Below are 20,483 nucleotides of genomic sequence, written 5' to 3' on the forward strand. Positions count from 1 at the left end.
GGTCTCTTGCATTGCAGGCAGATTCTTTACCATCTGAGCCACCAGGGGAGACTGTTAATACATTTTCAAAATGGGGTAATAATACCTGCCATGCTGACATCACTAAAGTGACAATCAAATGAGATTATGTTTGTGAAAGGGTTTTATAAACTTTAAAGTACCAAACTATAAAAAAGATAATTGTTTCTAAAAATGTATTCTTTCCCAAATCATTCTGGTCTTTATAACCATGGTAGACCTGTTATTCTCAATAGCTATATCAGTTATCAGAGTGAGCTACTATAGGAGCTCAGGCCAAAATATCTCTTTTCAGTGTTTATTGACGATTTACTCTTTTTAAGTGCTGAGGATACTGCAATGAACATAGCATACAGTTTTTACACTTTTTAAGTTTGCATTCTAGTTGGAGGGGGAGAGGTAGAAAATGTGAAACAAAAATATGTAATGTAACATCAAGTGATAGTAAGTGCTATGAAAAAGAATAAGTCGAGCTGATCAGGTAATGAGGTCAAAGAAGTATCAGGAAATACTCATAAAAGGCCTTGGATGACATGGTACAGTTTGAAATTTATTTCAAGAGCAATAAGAAACCATTAGAGGCTTTTAAGGTAATATGTTCTGATTTATACTTTTAAATGATCATTCTAGCTACTGCCTGGAGCTACTTACTACATAGACTATGGTGGTGGGGCTGGTGGGTGAGGAGACTTTGAGAGCTACTGCAATGGACCAAGGAACAGAAGTGGTGGGCGGGGCTGTGCAGCAGAGGTGAGATGTTGTCAGAAAGCCCACAGGACTTCCTTCCTTGTGGAAAGTGGGGTTTGAGAGAAAGAGAGGAGCCAGGATGACTCCAAAGTTTTGACCTGAGCAACCGCTAGAATGGAGTTGCTGTTTATCGAGATGAGGAAGATCTTAGGTGGAGCAGACCTGGAAGAAGGAGGGCAGCTTATGCAGGAGGCAAATTAACAGTTACTTTTGTTTTTAACACACACAGTTTTTGATCTTATGAGACATCCAAAGTGGGTATGTCGAATGAACAGTGGGCTATGAGCCAGGCGATCAGGAAAATGCAGAGAACTAGAGAAGTCAAGTCAATCTGTACATCACCAGAGAGTGGGCAGGTACTGATTTTTAGAATACTGTGGTACTGCTGCCATTTGTGATTTATCCTGTAGGGCAGCAGTCCCCAACCTTTTTGATACCAGGGACCAGTTTTATGGAAGAAATTTTTTTTCACAGATAGTGGGGCAGGGGATAATTTTGGGATGATTCAAGCACATTTATTGTGCACTTTATTTCTAATCTAATGCCACCACTGATCTGCCAGCATTGAAACATGTATATTATCATATGTGAAACAGACCGCCAGTCCAGGTTCAATGCATGAGACAGGGTGCTCAGGGCTGGTGCACTGGGATGGCCCTGAGGGATGGAGTGGGGAGGGAGGTGGGAGGGAGGTTCAGGATGGGGAACACATGTACACCTACGGCTGATTCATGTCAATGTATGGCAAAAACCACTACAATATTGTAAAGTAATGAGCCTCCAATTAAAAAAAAAAATGACAGGAGGTAATGAGCCTCCAATTAAATGAATTTAAAAAAAATAACAGGAGGTACTAGTCTGCCGCTTGGAGGCTGTAGACCCCCAATATAGGAGAAGTATGTGGGTGGCCTCTGGATGATATTCCAGTCGTCAGATTTTCTTTGTAGAAAAAAATGTATGAAGTAGCAAAATTGTAATCATGCCCTTTCCTAAAGGATTTATTAAAGTGCTAAGCAGAACCTGACTCACTGTTGATTAAAAACACAGAATGATTTTATTTCCTTTGAATTCCTTGCTTACCTTTCCTCCTCTGCTCTCAGGTGTTTTCCTCCTGATTTCTTATCCTTTGATGACATTGAAAGAGAGTGTTAGACAAATTCTCAGCTCAGTGAAATATTTCTGTCATTCATATTGTTCATTATACTGCCTGACATTTAGTAGGAATTATTATGTGCTGGGTACTGAACTAAGACCAGGTCTTCAGATTTTCTTGCTCATGGTGCCCTTAATCTCAATAATTTTTTCCTGGTACCCCAGGACCAAAAGATAGCTAATGTTCCCTTTATCAAGTTAGTTGAGTCAAAACTGTAAGTATTTATGTCCTAATGGCTTGAGCTTCCCAGGTGGCACTAGTGGTAAAGAACCCCGCCATAGAGATGCCGGTTTGATTCCTGGGTTGGGAAGATTCCCTGGAGAAGGCATGCAACACACTCCAGTATTCTTGCCTGGAGAATCCAATGGACAGAGGAGCCTGGCAGGCTACAGTCCATAGGGTTGCACAGAGTCAGACATGACTGAAGCAACTTAGCATGCATGCACAATGACTTAGTAACCATTTGAAAATAAAATACATTTAAACTGAAAGAGAAAGTTACATTTTTATCTAATTCTAAAATAACCACAATTATTTAATAGGATTTTTACAAATAGAAATAGGGGAATAATACAAAGGGGAAATCATAATGCTATAAAATGGTTATCACTCAAATATTTAGGAAATTCAAAGGAGAGAGTTGTATGAAATCAAGGTTTTGGCCCAATCACAGACTATTCAGAATATAATTCCATCAGGTGGTTTCTCTGTTGTACTTCCATTGCAGAGTTGGAGGTTGGTCAAAAAACAGATTTCATTGCTGTCCAGAAAACCAAAACACTTATTAACTACATTCATATATACTTCTATCTAGATGTATTAGGACACTTTTTCCTCTTCTTACCATTTATTTGAATTCTTGTTTAGGGTTATATCTTTAGAACTTCTATTAATGTTATCTTGTCATGTTTCTGTTGTTAAAGCTTCTTTGAGTCATTAAATTCAAGATAGTTTCATATGCTTATTAATTATCCACTTTATGTTGTTTATTTAATTTAAATCATGAACTAGTCCAATGGGGAGTAATTTGCTGATAAAATTAGTAGAGCAAGTGTGTCTTCTGGATAATTTTCATTACCCACAAGCCTCCCTGGAGTATTCCATGGTTTATTAGCTATTATTAGAGTGGTTTTAGAGCTGATAATATATTTTCCCTAGAACCTGAATATTTGATCAGTTATTTTGTTCTAGGATCTAAAGTCATGAAACTGGTTTCCTCTTTTTCTTGGGCTGTGTCTTGGATGTTATAGTATTTAACATGATCAGTGAACCATTGTCTTTTTGGTAAATTTAACTATTATACAGTGCTGTTCATACTTGGGTCTCATCTGTTGTTTTAAATCTCCCACCTAGAACTAGTATAAAGGTAGATTTAGGGAGAGACTATGGAAGCTTAAGCTTCTGGGCCCTTTACTTTCACAGGGCCTGTGAGTGACAGGAGTTGAATATTCTAGATAGCCAGGGAAAACAGGTCACCACCTAGAGGCATTTCTTGGTGGACATTCCTGGGAAGTTGCCTAAAGAGGTCTCCAAAGAAAGGAACTTGAATTTCCAAGGCTCCAGTAATTTGTTGTGAATTTCTTTACATTCTAAATAAGTATTCCCTTTTGTACCTAAATTTGAATTGGTGATTTTGTATTCTTTTCCTGAAAGTGGGCCCCTGAGAACAATCTAAGCTTCCAAACCCACACAGCCTAGATCTGCCTCTGACAAGCATTGTTTTAGCAGAATGACTCTATTTCTAAATTCATATTTCATTATTTTTCAGATAATTATTGAAGCCATTCGGGGAATGTCAGTAAGAAGTGATATTGCCGTTGATGATATTAAATTTCAAGCAGGATCCTGTGCAGGTAACAATAGTTTTCCAAATTATTTAAGTTTGACTGAAAAGAGAATTTGCAATAGTTTCAAATCATAAGAATGCAAATTCAGTATTTTCTACATTAAAAATAGAGAAAACTATTATTGTCTATTTGTCTTTCCTGACAGAAATGGAAGATAAAAGTCAGCAATCATCAGGATATTCTGAGGACTTAAATGAAATTGAGTATTAAGCAATGATCTGAATCGGATTAACTAAACAAAAGCCATACCTCTCTTCAATCAAAATGAAAACAAAATAATACTGGACAGTCTTAACCATTTCATAAGTTATAAAATGACTTCAGAGCACTCTTTTTCATTACTTTTGCAAAAAATACAGACTCAGGGCTTTGTTTTTTTTTTTTTCTTTTTGCGTATGACAACTGTTACTAGAAGTACAGGCTGCTGGTTTTACCTAGATCATACATCTTAACCAGTTAAAAATACAAATGTACTATATTGTCGTCATTTTAAAGTATACAAATAAAGGGCACAATCAAATGAGATGTGCTCACTTAAATCTGCATTCAGTGAATGTACTGGGAGGAGAATAGGTCTTGTGGGTTTCCTTTTGAAGTTCAAGTGTCATAAATATTTTTAAAGTAATAATGTGTGATGCCAGTAATATCTGCAGAATGAATGCAGTTTTTCATGGTAACAAGTTATTCTAAGAAAATAAAGTCTTTTTTCTATGTTTTATTCATAGAAATGGAGTGTTAATTTTTAAATATGTTTACCATATGTGATAACAAAGGATCTTTCATCAGTGTTCCAGGATAAGTATTAATTAATGCTGTATTACAAAGCAGTGCTACCTTCTTTTTTCCATTTTTGAAAGTCATTCTGAACACGTGGATAGAAATTGCACTCTTTTTTTTTGTAAAGCAAGCTTGGAAATGTTTATGCACACACCCCTAAATTTTTCTAGTGTGTTAAACAATTTTACTGATTTTTAAAATAAATGTTTTGGTAATGTTTTGAGTTATATGAATTCAAACAGATGTAGTAAATGACTATCTTTTATTTACATGTTTAGAAAATTATATAGACATGTTTATATATCCAAACAGCTATTATGAAATTATAATTACCTAATAAAAAATAATTTGAAAATCTCTCACTAGCAATTAACCTTCTTCAACATATTTTTCTCTCTGTTTTTATATTTCTATTTTTATTCTTTGGCTGAGTAACACGTGGGTGGTTCCCTGATGAGGGATCAGCACAAAGTCTTAACCACCAGACTGCCAGGGAAGTCCCAATATATTTTTTTGAATGAATATCTTCACTGTATAACTGCTGATTCTAATTTGAATCTCTACTCTGCTACAATTAAATGCTTCTTAATCCTTTTTGTTAGTGGCATAAGCACTGCAAGCATAGATACCATAATTAATTTTTAAAAAGTGTTTCATTTCACATAAGCGATCTCAATTTTCTCCAAAATTGTATCTTATTAGAATGTAAACTCTGTGAAGACAATGATTCCATAAATGAATGAAGTCATTCACCAGACTCTGCTTACAGACTACATAAACCCATGGTAATAATCAGCTTCCCAGGTGAAGCGGTGGTAAAAAAATCTGCCTGCTAGCACAGGAGACACAGGAGATGAGGGTTTGATTTCTGGGTCGGGAAGATCCCCTGGAGAAGGAAATGGCAACCCACTCCAATTTTCTTGCCTGGGAAATTCCGTGGACAGAGGAGCCTGGCAGACTACAGTCCATGGCGTTGCAAAAAGTCAGACACAACTGAGCAACTGCCCATGCACATGTGGTAATAATCATTGCTAATATGTATCGAATATTTATTATTATCAGACATTGTTCAAAGAGCTTTACATGAATTTGCTCATTTAAACCTATAACAATCCATAAGGTAGAGCTAGTGATGGTTGTTACATTTTGTACGTAGGAAAATAAATGTGTTCACGTTCAGCAATAGTGTAGGGCTTGGCTTTGAACCTTGGTTTCACTGTTCTTTAAAAAAGAAATGACAGGCCCAAAATGTAGTTACTTGTACTAAGTCCCACATCAGCCGACCAAGACTTAATAGCTAACCTAACTGCAGTTATAATCTCCCCTAGGATTGCAGTCTTAACAGATCAGTCTGGAATTTTCTGGTCAGCAGCAGTGAGGTAATCAGCCACACAGGCCCTTCTCATCCCTAAAAGGAAGATGAAGTAATCCACTCTCTCCTTTTCCCTTCCCCTCCTGTCTATAAAAGCCTTCCATTTTGTAGAAATCCTTGGAACTCTTCTCTGCTCACTAGTTGGGATGCTGCCCAATTCATGAATTGTTCAGTAAAGCCCGTATATCATTACAGTCGACTTGGTTGAATTTTCTTTCAACACTGCCAAACCTGTGTTCTAATCCTCACAAGACTGCCTCCTGAACCTCCCAGCTCCCCTACCAACTCCATTCCCAATACCTAAGGTTCCAAGTTTCCCACAGGCAGGAGGATTTATTGGCTACCCTGGAAGTTGCCTGGCACCCCACTCCAGTACTTTTGCCTGGAAAATCCCATGGACGGAGGAACCTGGTAGGCTACAGTCCATGGGGTCGCTAAGAGTCAGACACGGACACGACTGAAGCGACTTAGCAGCAGCTGGAAATTGCCAAACCAGAAATACTACTTGGGACAAAAGCTTTGGAAAGGTGGGGGGCTGGGTGGCTGATGCTGGTAGTGTTGCAGGAAAGGGGACCCCTTCCAGGGCCCGAAACTGGGCTCTTATCTAACACTCGGAAATGAATTGTCCAAGGAGACACATCTGCTGACAAAGCAAGAGATTTTATTGGGAAAGGGCACCCGGGTGGAGAGCAGTAGGGTAAGGGAATCCAGGAGAACAGCTCTTTCACGTGGCTTGCAGTCTCGGGTTTTATGGTGATGGGATTAGTTTCCAGGTTGTCTTTAGCCAATCATTCTGACTCAGAGTCCTTCCTGGTGGTGCATGCCTTGTTCAGCCAAGATGGATGCCAGAGAGAAGGATTCTGGGAGGTGGTCAGACAGGTGGTGTCTCCTTTTGACCTTTCCCGAACTCTTCTGGTTGGTGGAGGCTTATTAGTCCCCTGTTCCTTACCAGGACCTCCTGTCATAAAACAACTCATGCAAATAGTTACTATGGTGCCTGGCCAGGGGGGCCGGTTTCAATCAGGGTGCTTCCCTAACAGTAGGGGTGGGAAGTAGATGGGGTAGGGGTTCGGGGCTAATTATTGACTTAGGGCAGAAAGAAAGGAAGTAATTATTACCTTTTGTTGCTGAAAAACAACTTGAAGTTCATAAAAGAGAAGAGAGGAGATGGAAGGTGAGCGGATTTACTTATCCTCTCTCACTTATGCCCCCTTTGCATATTTCACTGATTGGATGCCACTCTTCCTTTTCCAGGTTGCCCTTGGCCTTTATTTTAACTATATTTCACCTGGATGAAAATTTGCAAAGTATTGTAAGCACAGTATAGTTTTCTCAGGTTTAGAAATGCCCCTGAGAAAGGTATATTAGCTAATAATTACTGCTTAACCAGTTAAACCCAGTGTTAGCATTTATTCCAGTTCTCACCTAAACACACAAGTGCTTCAGATGGAAACTACTTTTTCACACAGATTGCCTTTTCTCCTATAATTTGCTGTTTGTATTGGAAATTATTTAGAAGGGAGCAAAGGACAGTCTAAGGAAAATAGGGCTCTGATGCAAGGTCTGGTTAAATGAAGAAAAAGAAAATGTTTAACAAAGATTTATTAAGAAATCTATGCTCCAGGTATTATACTAAGCATGGAGATCACAAAAGTCCTCACATGTCAGCAAGGAAAATAGAGATCTAAACCTGTTACCATAAGCAGAGCGCCAAATTGGAGAAACCATATTCCCAGGGAGTGCTTAGGAAGGGCATTTGAGAGGGAGGGCAAGCCAAGCCTCCAGCTTCAGTCTGGGCAGAGCAGAGAGAACCAACACTAACAGTGTTCTGGTGTCTGGATGTCTTCTGTCACTCTGGGGGCTAAGGCATGGGCTCTTTGACTTTTCACGCAAGGAACGTGTTCTCCAGTGTGATTTAACCAGAACAGGGGAGTGGGGAGAATTTTTGTAACTGACCATTCTAATATTATGGTATTTTCAACACGTGGATTACTATAAAGAGATGAAATACAATGATTAAGTGCACGGTTTCCAGATTCAGGCTGTCTCAGTTTAAATCCTGGCTTTGCCACTTATAGGATTTGTGACTGAAAGCAAGTCACTTCTACCATCTCTGACTCCTATTCCTAGTCTGCAAAACGGGGCAGCAAAATACTCATCTCTACTTCGTAAGGGTGCTGTAAAGATTAATTTAAATGAAGGTGATACATATGAGTCCTTAGTATCTGACACACAAAAGCATTTCTAGTTTATAAGGGTTGACTGAGATTTTTGGATAAATCACAGTTGTTTTTATATAGCCTTTCTCTACAAAGGAATTGTGAGTTTATAGTGCCATCTTAAGGATAAAGCAACCATATGCTCTTGTCATTTTTCGTCTTTTTTTTTTATTATTTGCAATTCAAGGTTCATTTTAATCAGCATGTGGGCAATGCCTTCCACTTTGCTCTTCCTACTCCAGCCTTTGTAAATGGTTCTTCTGTGCTGCTTACCTGTATTCATACCCCTCACAAGATTTATCATGCTAAACCTAAATTCTTGCTTTTATATCCATCTCCTCAAGATGGTTGCATATTTAGTTATGTACCCACTCTGCCTATCATATTCAACAAATATTGCTGAACTAAATAAATTCTCAATAAAGGCATTTAGTTTAGTACAAATACATATGTTGATTCATGAAGGATATAAGGATTCTCTTTGGCTTATCAAAATTTCATGGTCTAGATATCCATGCACTAAAAGTTTAACTTAAAAATATGTCACTGGCCAGTTGGGGCACCTGGTAGAAACAAATATAAAGACTCTTTGGAAGGCCACACACTCAACCCAGGCTGTACAAGTTTCCTACATATTAACCACATGGAAGGGCTCACAATACAAAAGCACAAAACATTTAGTGAAACATTCACTAGAAGCACAAATCAGATGTCAACAAACAGCAGAATTAGATACCCAAGATGTCACGGCCCCCTTCCAGCTGTGTCATCACTCTAACATCTGCTTTCATTATCATTTCTCCTCTGCCTCCCTCCTCTTATAAGGACCTTTGTGATTATATTGGGCCTACCTGGATGGTTCAATATAATCACCCCATTTCAAGATCTGCAATCACGTCTGCAAATTCCCTTTTACCACGGGAGGTATTATATTCACAAACTCCAGGGATTAGGATGTGGGCATCTTTGGGGAGCCATTGCTCTGCCTACCACAATTTTTGTTTGCTATTTTGTCAGATCTCTTTAAAAGGCCAATTTTGTTTTTCCTTTTCAACTCTATTTGCTTTATTTTCATAACTTATCTGACAGGCTAAGACATCCAATATAGTGCTCAAAAGAAGTAGTGATAGTATCATCTTTCCAGAACTTGAAGATATTTCTAAACATTTCATCATTGAATATGAATTAGCTGAAGGTTTCTGGTATTGCCTTTTATTGGTTAAATGAAGTTTTTTTCTACTCATAGTTTCCTAGAAACTTTAACCATCGATGTGTGTTGAAAATAATTATTTTTCCTGCTTCAGTCTCTCTCCTGCAATCTTTTAATATGAAGAATCATATTAACTGATTTGATTTGACAATAGTTAATCACCCTCAAATTCTGTAATAAGCTCATTTAGATAATGACATATTTACTTTTTTAAACACTGCTACATGTGTGCAAATATGTTCATGAGTAAGACTGACAGAGAATTATCTTTAATTTCCTTAGAAATTAGGGGATTTAGACAAGGTTAGACTCATAAGCGGAGTTGAATGAAAAAATCTTTCTTCTTTTTCTATTCTCTAAAGAAGTGGGTTAGAGCAGTGGCTCTCAACTGGGGGCACTTTTATCCTTTAGGAGACATTTGTCAAAGTCTGGAGAACTTTTTGGTTATCAAAACTGGGGTGGTGTTACTGGCATCTAGTGAGTAGAGGCTGACAATGCTGCTGACTCTCCTGCAATACACAGGACAGCTGCCTCCTTTTCCGCCAGCAAACAACTTTACCTTACCCAAACTGTCAATGGTCAGTGGTGCTGAGGCTGTGATTTATTTTTTCATTCTGAAGTAATAATCACTCTTCTCATTTTGTATTTGTAATACTTTTTTTTTTTTTTTCAGAGAGGGCTTAAAAACTTATATAAGTTTCAGGCCCCATAGAACCTGGACCTGGTGGGAGAAAAAAAGGGCATTATATAGAAGAGAGGGGTCTGTGTGTGTATAGGTAGGGGAGGGGGAGAGAGAAATCATTGAGTCAAAACCAATGCTGGAAAGGGGGGTGGGTGGAAGAGAGAAATTTTGTTTTTAGACATAATTTTCAAATAATCACAGTTACTAAGAAATTGACCATAGGCAACAATTTCAAGAAACTGAAGGAAAGTAATGACTGTGGTACATGATCTAGCAGTTATAATTCTTGATACCTATCCTAGAGAAATGTTAGTACATATACATAAAGACAAGTCTGAGAATATTCCCTGAGTAGTGTTTGTAAAAATGAAAAATTGGAAGCAATCTACTTGTCAAATCATTTAGTTCAGTTTAGTCACTCAGTCATGTCCAACTCTTTGCGACCCCATGAATCGCAGCACGCCAGGCCTCCCTGTCCATCACCAACTCCTGGAGTTCACTCAAACTCATGTCCATCGAGTCGGTGATGCCATCCAGCCATCTCATCCTCTGTTGTCCCCTTTTCTTCCTGCCCCCAATCCCTCCCAGCATCAGAGTCTTTTCCAATGAGTCAACTCTTCGCATGAGGTGGCCAAAGTACTGGAGTTTCAGCTTTAGCATCATTCCTTCCAAAGAACACCTAGGGCTGATCTCCTAGAGTAGTAGATAAAGTGTGATATTTTCATACAAAAACTCTATAGCAGGTAAAAGGGAGCCAGACTTATCAATATATCTGTCAACATGGATACATCACAAAAATATATTTTTGAACAAAAAAAGAAATTGCATAACTATTCATACCATATTTTTATGTTAATACATTATGCATGTAATTATTATACATGTATGCATGTAATACATCGTTTATACAATAGTGCATTTACATAATGCTTCACACTCAAAATATGATTACATATTTTCTGTAGATAAAATGCACGTAAATATTGAAACAGCCTTAAAAGACATTACACACTGAACAAGTGTAAGAGTAGTTAACTCTGGAAGATAAGGAGTGCAGCAACAAGATTGAAGAAAAAAATGTCAAATGCACACAATTTTATCTGTATTCTAATTTGTAAGAGTAGAATGTATTCATGTATTTCACATGTAACTTTTTAAATAGATTTTAAAAGACAGTTAAATTATGCCAATTGTTCAGTGTTAATTCCTTTTTTTTCTTTCCAGTTTTATTAAGATATAATTAACATACAGCACTAAGCTTAAGGTGTACAGCATAATGATTGACCTATATACATCATGAAATGATTATCACAATAAGTTTAGTGAACATCCATCATCTCATATAAATATAAAATTTAAAAGAACGAAAATATTTTTCCTTGTGATGAGAACTCAGGATTTCTGTTAAAAACTTTCATATGTAACACACAGCAGTTTTACTTATATTTATCAAGTTTTATGTTACATCCCTAGTACTTATTATTCTCACAACCAGAAGTTTATACCTTTTGATCACCTTCATCTAATTTTCCCCTCTCCCCACCCTCTGCCTCTGAGATTACCAAAATCAGATTTGGTAACCACAAATCTGATTTTTTTACCTATGAGTTTGTTTTTGAACTTAAAAATAATTGAACTTAAAACCAACAAGCTTATGGGAGAGTTCAGCATCCTAGCTTGTGGAGATAATGAGATGAAATGTCACTCTCAGTTCCTAATACCAAAAAACTCACTTATTTTATAATTTATGAAGCTGATATCAACAGATTTAGAACAGTGCTGACAATTACCAACTTTCTTTTCTATAGGAAGTAACTAGGTGTGAGGGAGAATGCTTATTCTCCCTCTAGATTTGAAATTGAGGATAAATTCCTTCTGGAGTAATTTAATATTGTTTTCCCTGTTAATATTCTCCAAAGAAATGAAGGCCCATTTAGCACTAGGCTTCCTATCATGACATATCACAAAGAACACTTGAAATCTTACATTAATTCCTAACAATTTCTTGAATCTTTCAGTTGGATTTTGTATTCAAGAAATTAAAATTTGAGAAAGACACAAATCTATTGAGACATTGATCCAGAATATAAAAATGAGTTATGAAAAAGTGCTTAGAGCAGCAATTTGTATATGGTACATGCTGTTAGTGTTAGATATTACCACAGTCCATTCCAATACTAATGTAGCTACACCAAGAAGCAGCAGATATTTCGATTGTTTTCAACTTTAGTATGATGTTAGAAACCAATTTTTAAAAATTAAGAACTCCAGAGATAAGATAATTTTACCTCTAGCAGAATTTGTCTGGGGTTTTAGCTCTCTGTGAGAAAGGTGATCATTATCCTTAGTCCTCCAGATCAGTTCCTTCACTAAGTTGATCAGAGAGAGAGAGAGAGAGAGAGAAAGTGTGTGTGTGTGTGTGTGTGTGTGTCTGTGTGTGTGTGTGTGTGTGTTTATAGGGTTGCTCCTGGGAGTCAAGGACTTAGGTTTTAGCATCTGACTTCCCTCCCTCCCTGAGCCTTGAGGGTTCACTCTTCTACTTTATGAATTTACCAAAAGCAAAAGGAATATTCCCTCTCACTTGGTATATAAACCAGAGGAGAGTATTCCTGTTAACCTGTGAGGGTTCTTGTTAGAACTGGAAGAGAAAACTATCTCAGTCAGAGATGGCTAGTGGAGTCCCACTCCATGGCTCTTGCCCCCACCTTCCTGCTACTGTGGCATCATTATTCAGGGCTTGGAGTGAAGCTAAGAAACAAAGATGGCATTCTGATGGTGAGGTGAAATATATTTATAATCCTTGACCCTACCCTGTCTGCCAGCTTTTTGTTTGTGTCAGTTTTAAAGCTTCTGCAGAATTGGAAAGCCATCATTAAAATGCCCCCTGCTCACTTATTCCTTGGTCAATAAAAAGTTAAATACAATTGCTTTGTCATGTCTATTAGCTAGTAAGGATGGCACAATGAATTCAACTCATGACTGCACTTTAAATCATGGATGTGTAGGATTAACCATTTTGGCTTACTCATTCATTAGCATCAGATTCTGGTTAATTGATATTCCATTTCTAAAGACCTCCTTTTACTTTTTAACACTACCCTTTTCAACAGTTTTCACCAGTGCACTTAAAGAAACCAAATGTGGTTGGTTAATAAATACATGTCTATACCTTTATGAGTGTATGAAATTTTTGAAGAATATTAGGAAGCACTGGGCTTCTCAGGTAGCGCAGTGGTAAAGAATCTGCCTGCCACTGTAACAGACGGTTTGATCCCTGGGTTGGGAAGATCCCTTGAAGGAGGAAATGTCAACTCACTCCAGTATGCTTGCATGGGAAATCCCATGGACAGGGAAGTCTGGTGGGCTACGGTCAATTGTTCTGCAAGGAGTCAGATAAGTCTTAGAGACTTAGGATGCACAAGCTTGTATAACCTGCCAGCATCTGTCTGGTTCATGCTAACTTCCAGTCATACAGAGCCCAACAAAAGAGAAGTATTTAGATAAATTACAGTACATCTGTTTGATGGAATGCTATATAGTTACTTAAACCATGTTACAGAAAAATATTTTTTATTATTTATTTTAAATTGGAGGATAATTGCTTTACAATGTTGTGTTAGTCTCTGCTATACATCATTGTGAATTAGCCATTAAGTATACATATACGCTCTCCCTCTTGAGCCTTCTTCTCACCTAGAAAAAGACTTAATGGCATAAAAAGATATTCATCTATTCCTGCTTTATTGACTATGCCAAAGCCTTTGACTGTGTGGAGCACAATAAACTGTGGAAAATTCTGAAAGAGATAGGAATACCAGACCAACTTACCTGCCTCTTGAGAAACCTATATGCAGGTCAGGAAGCAACAGTTAGAACTGGACATGGAATAACAGACTGGTTCCAAATAGGAAAAGGAGTACATCAAGGCTGTATATTGTCACCCTGTTTATTTAACTTATATGCAGAGTACATCATGAGAAACGCTGGGCTGGAAGAAGCACAAACTGGAATCAAGATTGCCAGGAGAAATTATCAGTAACCTCAGATTTGCAGATGACACCACCCTTATGGCAGAAAGTGAAAAAGAACTAAAGAGCCTCTTGATGAAACTGAAAGAAGAGAGTGAAAAAGTTGGCTTAAAGCTCAACATTCAGAAAACAAAGATCATGGCATCCAGTCCCATCACTTCATGGCAAGTAGATGGGGAAACAGTGAAAACAGTGACAGACTTTATTTTTTTGGGCTCCAAAATCACTGAAGATGGTCATTGCAGCCATGAAATTAAAAGATGCTTACTCCTTGGAAGGAAAGTTATGACCAACCTAGATAGCATATTCAAAAGCAGAGACATTACGTTGCCAACAAAGGTCTGTCTAGTCAAGGCTATGGTTTTTCCAGTAGTCATGTATGGATGTGAGAGTTGGACTATAAAGAAAGCTGAGCACTGAAGAATCAATGCTTTTGAACTGTGGTGTTGGAGAAGACTCTTGAGAGTCCCTTGGACTACAAGGAGATCCAACCAGTCCATCCTAAAGGACATCAGTCCTGAGTGTTCATTGGAAGGACTGATGTTGAAGCTGAAATTCCAATACTTTGGCCACTTGATGCAAAGAAGTGACTCATTGGAAAAGACTCTGATGCTGGGAAAGACTGAAGGCAGGAGGAGAAGGGAACGACACAGGATGAGATGGTTGGATGACATCACCGACTCAATGGACATGAGTTTGGGTGGACTCTGGCAGTTGGTGATGGACTGGGAGGCCTGGCATGCTGCGGTCCATGGGGTCGCAAAGAGTCGGACACGACTGAGCAACTGAACTGAACTGAACTGAATATATTAAGTGAGATAAAGAGGGTTAAATAACAGTATATATAAGTTGTACAGTATAATTCTACTTTTTTCAACAAAAGGACCATAACATACATACACAAAGAAAAAAGATATTAAAACATACACCAAAATCTTAACAGTGATTAGTCTGGGTAGAGGAATTATGAGTAGACCATCCCCATGGAAAAGAAATGCAAAAAAGCAAAATGGCTTTCTGGGGAGGCCTTACAAATAGCTGTGAAAAGAACAGAAGCGAAGAACAAAGGAGAAAGGAAAGATATAAGCATCTGAATGCAGCGTTCCAAAGAATATCAAGAAGAGATAAGAAAGCCTTCCTCAGCAATCAATGCAAAGAAAGAGGAAAACAATAGAATGGGAGAGACTAAAGATCTCTTCAAGAAAATTAGAGATACCAAGGGAATATTTCATGCAAAGATGGGCTCGATAAAGGACAGAAATGGTATGGACCTAACAGAAGCAGAAGATATTAAGAAGAGGTGGCAAGAATACAAAGAAGAACTGTACAAAAAAAGATCTTCACAACCCAGATAATCACGATGATGTGATCACTGACCTAGAGCCAGACATCCTGGAATGTGAAGTCAAGTGGGCCTCAGAAAGCATCACTACAAACAAAGCTAGTGGAGGTGATGGAATTCCAGTTGAACTATTCCAAATCCTGAAAGATGATGCTGTGAAAGTGCTGCACTCAACATGCCAGCAAATTTGGGACACTCAGCAGTGGCCAGAGGACTGGAAAAGGTCAGTTTTTATTCCAATCCCAAAGGAAGGCAATGCCAAAGAATGCTCAAACTACTGCACGATTGCACTCATCTCACACACTAGTAATGTAATGCTCAAAATTCTCCAAGCCAGGCTTCAGCAATATGTGAACCATGAACTTTCAGATGTTCAAGCTGGTTTTAGAAAAGGCAGAGGAACCAGAGACCAAATTGCCAACATCCACTGGGTCATTGAAAAAGCAAGAGAGTTCCAGAAAAACATCTATTTCTGCTTTATTGACTATGCCAAAGCCTTTGACTGTGTGGATCACAATAAACTGTGGAAAATCCTGAAAGAAATGGGAATACCAGACCACCTGACCTGCCTCTTGAGAAATTTGTATGCAGGTCAGGAAGTAACAGTTAGAACTGGACATGGAATAACAGACTGGTTCCAAATAGGAAAAGGAGTACGTCAAGGCTGTATATTGTCACCCTGTTTATTTAACTTATATGCAGAGTACATCATGAGAAATGCTGGGCTGGAAGAAGCACAAGCTGGAATCAAGATTGCCAGGAGAAATATCAATAACCTCAGATATGCGGATGACACCACCCTTATGGCAGAAAGTGAAGAGGAACTAAAAAGCCTCTTGATGAAGGTGAAAGAGGAGAGTAAAAAAGTTGGCTTAAAACTCAACATTCAGAAAACAAAGATTATGGCATCCGGTCCCATCACTTCATGGGAAATAGATGGGGAAACAGTGGAAACAGTGTCAGACTTTATTTTTCTGGGCTCCAAAATCACTACAGATGGTGACTGCAGCCATGAAATTAAAAGACGCTTACTCCTTGGAAGGAAAGTTATGACCAACCTAGATAGTATATTCAAAAGCAGAGACATTACTTTGCCAACAAAGGTCCATCTAGTCAAGGCTATGGTTTTTCCTGTGGTCATGTATGGATGTGACAGTTGGACTGTGAAGAAAGCTGAGTGCCACAGAATTGATGCTTTTGAACTGTGGTGTTGGAGAAGACTCTTGAGAGTCCCTTGGACTGCAAGGAGATCCAACCAGTCCATTCTGAAGGAGAGCAGCCCTGGGATTTCTTTGGAAGGAATGATGCTAAAGCTGAAAGTCCAGTACATTGGCCACCTCATGTGAAGAATTGACTCATTGGAAAAGACTGATGCTGGGAGGGATTGGGGGCAGGAGGAGAAGGGGACGACAGAGGATGAGATGGCTGGATGGCATCACTGACTCAATGGATGTGAGTCTGAGTGAATTCTGGGAGTTGGTGATGGACAGGGAGGCCTGGCGTGCTGCGATTCATCGGGTCGCAAAGAGTCGGACACTACTGAGGGACTGAACTGAACTGAACTTCCCCTGTGTATGTTTGTTTTTTTCTGTGTTTCCTAAATTTCTGCATTTAACACATATTGTGTTTGTGGTTATAAATAAAACCAGTAACATTTTCCTTTTCGAAGGATGACGGTAGAGCATGACGGACTGACAGTCTAGACAAGAACTCACAATCTGTATGCATTATATATGGTGTCATTTCCCAATAGCTCAGTGGTTAGATTCCACCTGTAATGCAGGAGACACAGGAGATATATGTTAGATTCTTGGGTTGGGAATATCTCCTGGAGGAGGAAATGGGAACCCACTCCAGTATTCTTGCCTGAAAAATCCCAGGGACAAAGGAGCCGGAAGCACAAGCGGCTCCTCACAGTCCATGGGGTCACAAACAGTTGGACATGACTGAGCCTAAACACACACACACACACACATTTCCCAACTCAACTTTATAAGCACAGTTTGAGTAGTTCACTGAAGATCTAATGATAGTATAAAATGATTAGATTGGTTTCCTGCTTTCAACCCTCATTACCACTGCATGTATTATTTTACCATTAGGTTTCTCTAAATGCAATGATTTCTTCAAAGAATCGGACTCTTTTAATGCTCTTGAAGAAGGTTACCAAGTCACTTCTCAAAAAGTTTGTACTAGCAGTGTAGCAAATAAGGGTATAGTACCCTCCTAGGCCCTATTTTTAAAAAGATTATTTCCTGCCTTTTGAACAGTTTTAAAGGTATTATTTAATTTGCTGAAAAACTAAAAATTTTCTAACAACCAAGACATGTTCACTTTTAAAAAAAAATTTTATTCTTTCTTCGGTTACAAGTTTTAAAGAGTGCAGATTTCAGTTGTGTGAGGAGAAGCAGGGGCTTGGGAAAGGAGCATTTATCCTGGAGTGGGGAATCAAGGTTTTCTGAAATAGCTTTTTAAATGGCCTCCCAACTTCCAGGCTTGACTCTGAGGAATCAGCAACCAGAGTGCCTCATTTAAAAACTTTAATCAGATCTTGTCTCTCTCCTGCTTAAAACCATCCAATGGCTTCCCATTGCTTTTAAAATAAAATGCATGATGGGCAAGGCCCCCCTAAGCAAACTTGCTCACTTCAGTATAGCTTAGCCCGCCTTCCCTTTGTTCTTCATTCTGCTGGTTTCCACCTCAGAGCCTCTATCCTTGCCTGGAATGCTCTTTTCTCATTTCCTCCGCTAGCTCCTTCTTCTCCAGGATTTAGCTCAAGTATCACTTTCTCTGACAGGCCTTCCCTGCTTCTCTCATACATTCATTCTGTTTTTTCCTTCATGACACCTATCACCGCCTGAAATTATCTTGATCCTACGTAGGTTATCTTGTTCTTTTCCTGTCTTCCACACCAAAACGTAAGCTCTGAGACCTGCTTGCCTGGCTCCCTCACTGCCTCAGTAGCCTATTGTAGATCAGATATGATTATAGTGAGTGAAGACCTGCAGAGGCCTCAGTGAACCTCATCTTTAATAAGGGAGTTAACTAGATGAACGTGACTAGGTTTAAGTGGAAGCATCCTCTTAACGATGCCAGCGTGCTCGGTGGGGCATTTCTAGAAAGGTCGAAGGAGGAATTCTTACTAGGGAATTAGGGAGCGGGGGTGGTGGTGGGGGTAGTGAGGAAAACCTGTGCCGTGCAATCTTTCCACCTGTTGGAGAGCGCAACAGACCCGAGCGCTATGTTTTAAGGGAAGAGCTGGCATAGAGTCATTTGAAAGCTTGCACTGTTGGGGTTTTTGTTTTTGTTTTGACACGGGGACCTGATTAAAACCAGTCAGAAGACGACGAGGTCCCGCGCTCCCTCCCCTCGTGGACGTTTCCTTGAGCGCTGAAAAGGCTTTCAAAACATTAAATGCAGCTGACATTTTTTTTTGAGTTAAAAAAAAAAATCGGCAAAATGCAGAAACATACAGAGCAGTCCTGTGGCCGCTTCCCGCGGCGTGGTCCCGTGAGCCACCCCGTCCCATTCCCGCCAGCTCGGGTCTCCCAAGACCCGAGAGAGGGGGAAGGGGTGGGGCATGCCCTGTGACGCTACCAGGCAGGGACTGCGCAGGCGCCGGGGCGGGCTCTCGCGCAGTCGCGCGCCGCGCTGTTCGCGCGGGAGTGGGACGCCGGGGCGCTGGGGCTGTAGGAAGGTGGGAACGGAAGCCACAGCCGAGAAGAGAGACCGCCAGGATGGCGACACCGAGCAGGAAAACGTCCACTCAAAGCCCCCTGGCCTCCAAGAGAGCTATCCTGAGTGATCCCTCGTCGGAAGTCCCGAGCAAGAAAAAGAGTTCGGTCCCACCGGCGGCGCCACGGCCACTGCCGTCGTCCGGGCCTTTCGTGGAAGGCTCTATCGTCCGCATCGCGATGGAGAACTTCCTGTGAGTGACCGGAGGCCGTGCCGCGGCGTGGGAGGCCAGCGGCCGGCACACGAGGGCCGCAGGCTGCGTGCGTGCCGGGGGCGGGTCTGTAGAGGTGTGCCTGGCTTTTGAGGCTTTTGGTAAATTCGTCCGGGGATTGCGGTGAGGATATTTACTTGTGGGCCGTGGAGATTGACGTGTTTGTTGATGCAGGTGTGTGCCTTGTGTTTTGCAGTTTTTTAATTCTTAATGCCAAAGTTGTGTGAAGGCGTCAAATGGCGGGCAGTGGACGTAGTAGGAATTACATCTCCCGCTGGGAGTCACGGCCTGTAGACATAATCTGAAATTCACAAAACTATGGTCCTGGGAAGTCAAAAAGCAGCGGTTAAATCAGCGACAGTGACGCTGTGCTGTGGCACATTTCGTGAAGAGATAGCAGTTGCCAGGTGGACAAAGATGGTGATGGTTGTGATGGATGGAGACGTTTCCTGAAATGTACCAGAAAATTAAGCCCAGCTCTCAATTGTTGCTTGACTCCTTCATATCTGACTTTCTTCCCTGGTTGCTTGCTCACCCTTCAGACAACTAATCATAGTATTCACTTTAGAATTTAGTAAAGATGTTGTAACACAACTACCGTGTATCCGTCTAGCACCTTGCAGTTCATTTGTCTATTATATTTTAAGCTTCCACAGTGGCCTAAGGAAAACAATTACAGTAACAATAAGGACATTTTTTTAAAGCATCTATCCTGTGCCAGGTATAGAAATAGGTACTTTATTTACACAGTACCCTCATTCATGCCTCATAACTCTTGGTAGCATCGCCACTGATAAGCTCAGAGAGGTTGATTTGCCCGGGTTTACTCAGCTGATAAGTAGCTGAATTGTTGTTTTAATGCAAATCAGGAAAGATAAATATAATCAAATGAAGTATCTACCATAATTATATATATGTGTGTGTGTGTGTATCAGGATGCCCTGGGGGCACAAAGGATGAAATGATTAATTTCCTCCACAGTTGTGAGAAGGGCCTTGTACTGGAGGATATGAAAGTCTTAAGGGAAGAGCATGGAACTGCCTGAAACAGTTTGCTGTATTTAGTAAGTTTCCAGTATCCTACTATGATTAGGACATAGGATGTGAGTGTATGGATAGAGTGATACTGATGATATATAGCAT

General features: G+C 39.7%; 2 protein-coding genes across 14 annotated transcripts in view; both read left to right on the top strand.

Annotated features, from left to right (window-relative positions):
* The window catches only part of MAMDC2 (MAM domain containing 2), a 164,042-nt gene extending 159,143 nt beyond the window's left edge, over positions 1-4,899 (top strand). For all 4 annotated transcript variants that reach the window (XR_015169705.1, XR_015169704.1, XM_086415505.1 and 1 more), the window contains exons 13-14: positions 3,687-3,771; positions 3,911-4,899. Coding sequence is in view for 2 of the 4 variants with exons in the window: in XM_086415505.1 (XP_086271631.1) it covers positions 3,687-3,771; positions 3,911-3,975 (150 nt within the window). In the remaining 2 variants the exon portion in view is untranslated. The remainder of the gene's footprint in view (positions 1-3,686; positions 3,772-3,910) is intronic.
* Positions 4,900-19,032: 14,133 nt separating this feature from the next.
* Positions 19,033-20,483, top strand: part of SMC5 (structural maintenance of chromosomes 5) — a 118,016-nt gene continuing 116,565 nt past the window's right edge. For 8 of the 10 annotated variants that reach the window (XR_015169700.1, XR_015169701.1, XR_015169702.1 and 5 more), the window contains exon 1: positions 19,033-19,323. Coding sequence is in view for 4 of the 10 variants with exons in the window: in XM_086415497.1 (XP_086271623.1) it covers positions 19,133-19,323 (191 nt within the window). In the remaining 6 variants the exon portion in view is untranslated. Of the gene's footprint in view, positions 19,516-20,483 lie in introns of all 10 variants that reach the window. The other 2 variants (XM_086415501.1, XM_086415502.1) reach the window with 1 other exon arrangement.

This window comes from Bos grunniens, chromosome 8, assembly GCF_055505025.1.
Source record: "Bos grunniens cultivar Pamir isolate PY7600 chromosome 8, Bosgru_T2T1.0, whole genome shotgun sequence".
NCBI classification, from domain to species: domain Eukaryota; kingdom Metazoa; phylum Chordata; class Mammalia; order Artiodactyla; family Bovidae; genus Bos; species Bos grunniens.